A 9,565-nucleotide genomic window follows, 5' to 3' on the forward strand; every position below is an offset into this window, starting at 1 on the left:
CCCCCCCCCCCAAGGGAGGGGGCCCCCCCATCCTCCTCGGGGGCGGGTCTTTCCGGGTTCTTTTCGGTTTTTCGGGCAGGTCTTCAACAAAAACCCCCCGTTGTTGTCCCCCCCCCCCTGTCCGGTATTCCCACCCGGTTTTATATTGGCCCCCGGGGGGGGGGGGGGGGCACCAGCGCTGGGCCTTCACCGCCAGCCCCCTGGCAGCAGCAGCTCCTGCCCGTGTAGCGCCTGCCCCGACGATGGCTCCAGCACCGACTCCGACGCTGTCGTCCACTTCGGCTACTGTTCCTGCGCCCGCTTCTGCATCCAGTCTTCATGTGACACACTCACAGACCAAGATGATCCAAAGGGTGTAGTACAGGAACCTTTCCGCCACGGCTTCGTTGATTTTGCCTCTCCCGGCGAACTACCATAGCGGGTTGGCCGATGCTAACTGGCGTGCGGCCATGGCTGATGAGTTTCAAGCGCTCGTCGACAACGGAACCTGGTGCCTCGTCCCGCGGCCCCCCGGCGCCAATGTTGTGACAGGCAAGTGGATCTTCAAGCACACGTTCCACTCTGACAGCTCCCTTGCCCGTCACAAGGCGCGTTGGGTGGTTCGCGGCTTATCCCAGCGCCACAGCATCAACTACGACGAGACGTTCAGCCCGGTTGTCAAACCGACGACGATCCCCCGTCCTCATCATCGCCACCTCTCGCGCCTGGCCGATTCACCAGCTAGACGTGAAGAACACCTTTCTTCACAACCATCTCGACGAGACGGTGTACTATCAGCAGCCCCCGGGATTCGTTGACCCTGCCGCTCCTGATCACGTTTGCCTGTTGCAGAGGTCCTTGTACAGCCTGAAACAGGCCCCGCGCGTGTGGTACTAGCGGTTCACCACCTACATCCGTTAGCTAGGGTTCGTCACCTCCACGTCCGACACATCCCTCTTTGTTTACAAAGATGGTGCAAGTGTCGCCTACTTGCTGCTGTACACACCTACAGTCCGAGTTCGCTATGACGGACTTGGGCGCTCTCCACTACTTCCTCGGCATCTCCGTTAGGTGCTCCGCCGATGGCTTGTTCCTGTCCCAACGCCAGTACGCCCTAGACCTGCTTCAGCACGTCGGCATGGCCGAGTGTCACTCCACAGCGACTCCTGTTGACACTCGCGCCAAGCTCTCGGCGATAGACGGCGCCAAGCTCAAGGATGGCTCTGAGTACCGAAGCCTTGCAGGAGCTCTTCAGTACCTCACGTTGACTCGCCCTGACCTGGCGTACACGGTGCAGCAGGTGTGCCTCTTCATGCATGATTCCCGCGAGCCTCATCTCGCGCTGATCAAGCGCATCCTGCGCTACGTGAAGGGCACTCTCTCCTTCGGGCTCCACTTCGGCACCGGCCCCGTTCAATTCTTGACCGCATACTCCAATGCGGACTGGGCTGGCTGTCCGGATTCTCGGCGTTCCACCTCCGGCTTCTGCGTCTACCTCGGCGACACTCTGGTCTCTTGATCCTCCAAGCGCTAGACCACCGTCTCCAGATCCAGTGCTGAGGCGGAGTACCGGACTGTGGCACATGCAGCTGCTGAGTGTTGCTGGCTGCGCTAGCTTCTTCAGGAGCTTCACGTTCCGCTTGCCTCAGCTACAGTTGTCTATTACGACAATGTGAGCGTTGCCTACATGACAACAAACCCGATCCACCATCGGCGCACGAAGCATATCGAGATCGACATTCACTTCGTGCGCGAGAAAGTGGCCTTGGGGCAAGTTCGCGTGCTCCACATCCCGTCCTCGCACCAGTTTGCAGACATCATGACGAAAGGCCTTCCTTGTCAGCTCTTCACTGATTTTAGGTCCAGTCTTTGCGTCCGCGATGCTCCTTCTGCGACTGCAGACGGGTATTAGAGATTGTATAGCTATTATATGCTTTCCATGTATACATGATTGTATTCCTTGTATACCAAGCCAAATTGGCTATATATATGAAAGGTCAACCCCCCCCCCCCCCCCTCATTAGGGTGTGTTGTGGTGTTTCCCCAATTCTACCTCTCTACATTAAAAACTAGATGGTAAACATCCATCTAAGCGAGTATGATGCATGGGTCATGGGGGATGCCGTAAAGATGTTGCTTTTTCTGCTGCTGCACTGATTGAGGATGACACATGACATTCATGAGGGATATCAATTGACTGCATCCATGATCATTCTTCAGGAGTAGACTGCTATATGTCTTCCATTGCATTGCATGTCTACTGGTAACCACACATGATTGTATAGCAGCATGGCTTCCTGGATGCTGAGGTAGAGAAGCCTTTTAGTTAACTCTAGCAGAGCCTATTAATTCCCCAACATTGTGGGCCTCATAGATCTAGATCAATCCTATCTATTCCCCAACACCATGGGCCTCATAGATCCAGATCAACCCTAGACTGTCTGCGAAGGTGAACAAGAACATTATTTTATAGAACAAAATACATCCAGTATGTAAAGGACTCTGTCAACTATGTACGATTGTTTCATGTCAATTTGGCCCGCAGGGTAATCTAAGTAATTGAACCAAGCATTAAGTTCGATCCAATTACATATGTGAGACTACAAGACAGTCTGGCAAGGCTAGGGAGCATACCATTTGTTGTCAATTTGTGGTTTCCCTAAGCTGAAGTTGACAATAATATTCCCAAGCGAGAGATCACTGTCAAACATTTGTAGACATAAACCTGAAGAGAAGTTGTGTCAGCAGGTACTTTCATCAAATATAGAACAACAGCGGCACAAACAACATATCATTTTTGTCCCAAGCAAGTTGGGATAGGCTTGTTATCAAATATAGAAGTGGAACAGATAAAAGGACTCCGAGCAGGCATACACATAAGAAAAGGGGTACATAATTAGGTTAAGGAAACAAAGAGAATTCAAGTGCTCCTATACAGTAACAAGAAAAGGGGGGGAAATAACCTTACCAGTCAGAGAACCAATAATGGTAGGATTGATGCCAATGCCATCTATTTTTAATTGTTCAAACAAATCCAAACCTAGTTGTGCTTCACCGTTTCTACATGCCAGCTGTTAGTAACTGAAGAGTACCATACACTTAATTTGAAAGGTGCAATTCATGCTCAGAATCATTACCTTTCGCAAGCAACAAATAAGACAGAATAGGTTATCTCATTTGGACAGATTCCTATTCCTTTCATCTCATTAAGGACATCAACAGCCTTTAGGACCTGATCACCATCACCTGCAGTTCATTACATGGTTAATAAAAAGCATAGAAGCAACATTATTAACATTATTTTGAATGTTAAAAGGACAAGGTTCAAATGAAAAGGACCAGTAGCTATTATGCATGTTTCAGACAATGAAAATCCTATCGATGCACCTTATTATGATTAATGCACCTTATTATGATTAGGACAACTAGCTAGCCCTCAGACTTGGAAACTAACTTGGTAGATCATTAAACTCTAATGAAGTTCCCACTTCGATCTGTAAACTTGAAAATTACAGCAGTTATGTCATAGTGGCTTTTCACTAGATACTGTGTGAGTGTGATGCCACTTTAGTTTCCTTACTGCATTGACACATCAGCATTTTTAGCTAATTGAAAACATGAAATAGTTTAAGTGACAGTTTGCATACTGGCAATTCTTAAAGAAATGGTCTAGGTAACCACCTAGCCACTAGGTGGTGGCAGTAGTTAGGCTGCTGCCTAGGTGAGATCAAGTAGACATAGCAGCCAGCAAATTTTATCCTTGCCATGCTATCAATGGCAACTCCTCCCCCTGCCATTCTGCCACTGAGATATCTTTCTCACCATGGTTTATCCAATCCTCCTTCGTTCTTCCCCTTCCCCAGCCCCTTTCCATTTCATAGGCAGGCTAGGCACTAGTCTATTAGGCCCCAACACCACAATAGTACCAAGTGATTGTTTTCCCATAAGACCTAGAAGTTTTTTAAACACTGGACACCAGACCACATATGAATTTACTATTTAAATTAACAACCTATGTAGCATTGTTACAAGTACAGGGACATCTAGTCAATTTTCTTTCTTAGAGAATATATAAGTAGCAAATGAAAATGTTTTTATCATTTCTATCTAGGAGTGTACATACACAGAGAGGTGATCAAAGCATTCATCATTGAAACAGTTGGGGTTAATTTGATAGACTTAATCTCCTCGTATAGCTGCAGTGCCTTCTTCCAGTCCTTTGCCTGAAACAGTGGTCCTCAAATCATGATGAGCTAAAAGGAATCTTCATAATATATCAAAGGATTAAGGAGAAATAGGAATGTAGCATGAGATAGAGTTACCTTTGGAAGTTACTTGTTATTTACAAAATCTAGGGCTACCTACCAGCATGCATGTCACATTTAAATCGTAAATGTGCTTTTCACACAACAGTTTACACAAGAACTTACATTGCAGCAAGCACCCATTAATGAACTGTAGGCAATTGTTCCCACGTGTAATCCTTTTGCTCTTGCATCTTTCATTATTTCAAACGCGGCATCCGCCCTCCTAGCATGGCCAGCTACATCAACTAGAGCACTCAAGAACATCTGTAGTTCATGAAATAAAAAAATAAAAAATAGAAGATGTAGAAAGCGCATTAGGTTTTCATGCTTTAAGGTTAGCAGTAAAAAATAGCACCTCATCAGGTTTTACTCCAATCTTGTTCATATCTTCATATATCTTCAGTGCAAACCCTAAATCACCAGTCAAGCTACAGCTTCTCAATGCGATTGTGTAAACTTCTGGGGTACCCTTTATATTGTACTCCTGAAGCATTTTGTACACCTCACGAGCTTGATCAGCCTATACAAACAAAACGAACACAACTTTATTTTGGATACAGATGCTATATGTTCGATTTTGCATTTCCTTGACAATGCTTAATCTGTAAAGCCACCTGGCCTGCCTGAATACATGTTTTCATCAGCGCTCCAACAGTAACATGATCAGGAAGTATTGGTCCGGATCCTTTTGATTCCGAAGATTCTGCCATCATTTCTGATAAAACATCAAACGCCCGAGCCACAGCACCAGATTCACCGCATGCACTGATCAAAGCATTGAAGACAACTCGATCTGGCTTCACCTTCTACTGCAAGTATGACCCAGTAAGTTTAACAAGTATGAAAACCTTATACAGAGTAATAGATTGCAAGATATCTCCAGTCACTCTTATATAGCCAAAGTAAAAGGAGCACATCTAACATAAATCCATCAGACAGAACAATATCACCTTTGAACTCATAATCCCATAAGCACCAAATGCTTTTGCCACTTGCCCAGCTCTAGCACAGCCATCAATTAATGCACTGTATGTGTTGACATTTGGCTCTATACCAGCACTGACCATCTCATGGAAGACCTAAAATGTAAATACAGCATGTATATTAATAAATTTTAAAAGGAAACCACCTATATATAACTTTGTGATTTAGTTATGCACCTCAAACATGGCATCAACTTTTCCACACTTCGCACAAGTTGATATCAGTGTTGTGTAAAGTTTACAATCAGGTTTTAGCCCAGCTTCCTTTAGGAGCTCCATAACTTGGAGTGCTCCTGTAAAGGTAAAAACAAGTACATATTCCATGGTTCTGAGTCAACTCTGGCACATCTGTCAAGGAATGCTAAAACTTCAAGCTACAGAAGTTACCATCAAAATCTTGTGAATTAGCACACACGGACAAAAGCATATTGAAGGTACTTATTTTCGGGTTGTCAATCAAAGTGCAGAAGCGAACAGCTTCCAAGACAGCCTTTTGCTTCTTACACATACTGAAAAAGCTGGCATGGTGAATCTGAAAATGAATGGAAATCAGGAGCTTGAAGATATTTTATAGGGAAAGAAGTAAATTAGCCCGCTCAACTCTTGAAGTATGTAATTTTAACCTTGGTCTATGTAAAATGAGAGCATATAACCCCATGAGTCCATAATCAGCCTAGTTTTGGAATGTTGTATTTTCCTAGTGGGCACTAAATTGCTGAACATAGCATCTTGGTAGTTAGTGGTATGTCATATGCTACCACCATTCTCATCTCTTTGTCCTATTCATCATCAACGGCAAGTCCAAAACATCACTGGGAGGTTCCAGATCTTTGAGCCGGGCAATGGAAGGTACACAACAAACAGGTAAACACAACTAAGATCTGGATTCTGGAGCTCCTATTTTCTTTCTCACCAAAAGCTCCTCCCCAAGCATTACATGGCTTTGACCAGCTGCTCAGAGGTCAGCAAACTCTACATGTGGTTCCCCATATGTTCCTATTTTAGTTTCTGCCTTCAGAGCTGATTTAGCAATTACGTATCAAAAATTGTTGACATGCTGTATAACCAAGCTGATTTAGGTTAAGGGGAATATTCGCTCCAGTTTCGATAGTTGAACGATGAATTAGGCAATTTCATAGTGCAGGACTAAAATTAGACAATCGTGGAATCAACATATACTCTTACCCATTACAAAGGCTAATTGTAAAACTCATTCCCCTCAAAAATGGAAAACTATTAAGCTATTGGAAAGGTTATTTACCTTCTTCATATCAAGCAATCCATTTTGCTCCATGCTTTCTAACAAGTCCACACAGTCCTTCAACCTGAAAAATACCAAATGGATGTTTCAACCAAAAAAATTACAAATGCACAATGTGCATAATTTGAAATTAACACTGCATGCAGAAAGTTATGGAGTTCTGGGCTCAAAAGTGTCACAGTGATTATCTACCAATTATGATACCTTCCATCAATTAAGAAACTATTGTATATCCTTGAGTAATCTAATGTATCCTTCGTGCCCTTCAGTCCCCCTCTCTTTGCTTGAGTGAAATTATCTGGATTCTCCTTGTTTAGTATATTGGAAATGCTAAAGCCTGTGACTGGTGAATCATCATGGTCCTTCACAGCTTTCTCTTGTTTACTCACAGGGTCTTCCCTTAAGCATGCAACTGGAGAAAACTGACCTGAATATAGAGTATGCTTCATAGAAGATGGGCCATAATCATTAAAGAGGTGATATGAAAAATAAATAAATTATTTCAGCAGACTAAGTACCAAGAAGAATACATGAATTCCAAAGTTAGACCTGCTGGGGAATAAGAGCTCCCTGCATTTGAGTTGGTGAATTCAATCCATTTCCTTGGTTTGAACAAATTGCGGTTGCTGGCCAGGGGAACAAAACCGAGATGACATTCTGCTATTCTTTTGAAGGACGAAAGAGATGTAAAATCAAGATGTTCCTCTTGATCACTCTGATTGCATCCAACTAAATTAGCATCCGAGGCATCCATTTGCTTACCAGTATGACCTTGGCTATTTTGCATCACTTCCTGATGTCCTGAAAGGGATAAAAATTGATAAGGTAGCCCAGCTACCCGGCCCGTACTGTTAGACAAATACTTGGTTTTATCTTGTCCTTCTGATACAGAATCTGGCATCACAGGAACACTTGTAACCTTTTCGATGGAACAATTTGCAGTTGCAGTTGAGCAAATAACTTCTGGTCCAGAAATATCTGCTGATGTAACCGGAGGTGCCAAAGGACTAATTACAGAACAAGCCTGTGTATCAACAGTCATTCTTCCAGAAACGCCAAGCTCTGGAAGCCCACTATCATGAGTTGTCTGTGCTGCACAGTTGCTGTCATACATTGTTTTTGATGCACCAAGGACTTTATTTACAATGCTTTTGCCATGTTCATGTAAAACCTGCCAGATTCCAATGTTCAATCAGCAGAATTCTCGAAAAACGAAAAACAAAATTCAAAACTCTGTTATCTGGAAGATGTAACACTAAGTCAGGGACTGCACAAAAAAGCAGCAATCCACGAAATGTCCACTATTTACGCTCACCTCCGGGGAATCCCCGTGCATCGCGCTGCGCCACCGTAACCACACCAGCTGCAGGGCAGCGAGGAGGGTGACCGCCGCGACGCTGACCAGCGAGGCCCCGCCCAGCAGCACGTCCGCATGGTCCGGGCCCGACGCGCAACAGGTTGTCCTACAGCGGGCGCGGGAGCCGGGGCCTAGCGGCGGCGGCTGGAGCAGGAACCCACTTCCGCAGCCGTGGCGGCGGGTGGAGGGGCGGCGCAGAGGGAGGTGGAGGAAGCGCGGCGGGGCGGCCAGCAGCGGGAGGAGCACCGCTGGGGCAGAAGCGGAGGCCTCCATTGGGGAGAAGGGGGGGCGGGAGTGGCGGAGCGAGTGAGGTTTAGTAGGATGATGATGATCCGTTGGAGATGACGATGGGTTTTATCCGGATTTTGCGAGGAATTGTGGTATCGAGAACGTTGCTTCGGGCGCTAGATTTCCTCCGGTTTTCCGCTCCGCGCCATGGCCCACGGCACCCCGCCAGTTTTTCATGCACGACCTGGAACGGAGAGCGAGGGTGCGTTTCGGGATTTTTTTTATTTTTAAACTTTTTTAAAAATATTTTTATAAAAATCCGTCCCAACTAAATTTGCACAGGGTAATCCTTTGCACTGGCGCGGCAAAAGGTGCCAGCGTGGCGTGGCGCGGGAGGGCGGCCAGCGTGGCGATGACGTGGGCAAGCGGTTATCGCGCTAGCCCACCTGGCGCGGCAGTGCCTGGGTATGAACCACGCACCATCTCCCTCCTCCCTCCCTTCTCTCTTCCTTCCTCCAGAAACACCTGAGCCCAACCCCAAGCACGCGCCGCCGGCCCCCGCCACCCCGAAATCCTCCAAATCTGTCGATTTCGGTTGGAAAAAGTAGTGGGAATCAATCACCGCTTCGTTTGGAAGGTATCCCAACTTTTTCCCTTGTTTTACCGTTCCATTTCGTGGATCGGAGGATATTTAGGTGACCTAGGGTTAGATTGTTGATTTGATGTTTTGATGAAATACAATATGGTTATGTGTCAGATGATGCTTAGTTCATACGCACTAGACTTTCTGCCCGTGATATTGATGTGTATAACTTGTTGCATGCTTCGATTTAGTTAGATATTCATGCAATTTTGTAGTGTATATGGCATTGGTAGGTTTTTTTACAATATTTCCAATTAATATGTTCAATATCTTTATTTCGTAATAAACTTGCTATAGTTTTTCGGTAAGGTGTTTGTATTTTGTAGATGGATTGTTTAGTTCGTATGTTTGATGGTGGGATTGTGAAAGAAAACAGGGAGTTTGAAAATATGAATGAGGCAGTGGAATTATTCGATGCTCCTCTAACTTTTAAAGATTTAGTTGACCATGCAATGAGAAAGTATGGATGTAGAGTGGATGAGATGACATTTAGAGGTCGTTTTGGTTGTGGGAAAGCTAGAGCTCATTATGTTCTTATGAACTTGGCATCCGATTCAAATTGGAATCAATATAAGGATGTAGTTCAACAATCAAATGTTGCATGTTTGGAGGTGGTAGTTGAAATTTTTCATATACGTGGTCCAAATGTTGCCTTAAGATATAAAGTACCGATAGTGAATCGTAATGGTACCCAAGAGTTAGAAATTTTGCAGCACGATTTAGGTGAAACACAATCTGATTTTAGCTTGGCCATTGCGAATGATGATTTTCCCAATGATACTTTTGAGCGGGATGAAGCAAATATAG

The 9,565-nt window shown here is 45.0% G+C and overlaps 1 protein-coding gene across 2 annotated transcripts in view; it reads right to left on the reverse strand.

The window, feature by feature from the left end:
- LOC101783623 (pentatricopeptide repeat-containing protein MRL1, chloroplastic) overlaps positions 1-8,242 on the reverse strand; it is a 13,583-nt gene extending 5,341 nt beyond the window's left edge. Inside the window, exons 1-15 of one of the 2 annotated variants that reach the window (XM_014804555.2) lie at positions 7,846-8,241; positions 7,293-7,701; positions 7,080-7,156; positions 6,735-6,973; positions 6,531-6,594; positions 5,657-5,801; positions 5,447-5,562; positions 5,237-5,365; positions 4,901-5,092; positions 4,642-4,806; positions 4,410-4,550; positions 4,103-4,202; positions 3,117-3,225; positions 2,948-3,039; positions 2,614-2,704 (exon numbers count right to left, since the gene is read on the reverse strand). In XM_014804555.2, the coding sequence (XP_014660041.1) occupies positions 2,614-2,704; positions 2,948-3,039; positions 3,117-3,225; positions 4,103-4,202; positions 4,410-4,550; positions 4,642-4,806; positions 4,901-5,092; positions 5,237-5,365; positions 5,447-5,562; positions 5,657-5,801; positions 6,531-6,594; positions 6,735-6,973; positions 7,080-7,156; positions 7,293-7,701; positions 7,846-8,160 (2,384 nt within the window). In that variant the 5' untranslated portion in view covers positions 8,161-8,241. Of the gene's footprint in view, positions 1-2,613; positions 2,705-2,947; positions 3,040-3,116; positions 3,226-4,102; positions 4,203-4,409; positions 4,551-4,641; positions 4,807-4,900; positions 5,093-5,236; positions 5,366-5,446; positions 5,563-5,656; positions 5,802-6,530; positions 6,595-6,734; positions 6,974-7,079; positions 7,702-7,845 lie in introns of both variants that reach the window. The other variant, XM_014804554.2, reaches the window with a different exon arrangement.
- Positions 8,243-9,565: the final 1,323 nt, after the last annotated feature.

Source organism: Setaria italica, chromosome IX (assembly GCF_000263155.2).
Source record: "Setaria italica strain Yugu1 chromosome IX, Setaria_italica_v2.0, whole genome shotgun sequence".
Taxonomy (NCBI): domain Eukaryota; kingdom Viridiplantae; phylum Streptophyta; class Magnoliopsida; order Poales; family Poaceae; genus Setaria; species Setaria italica.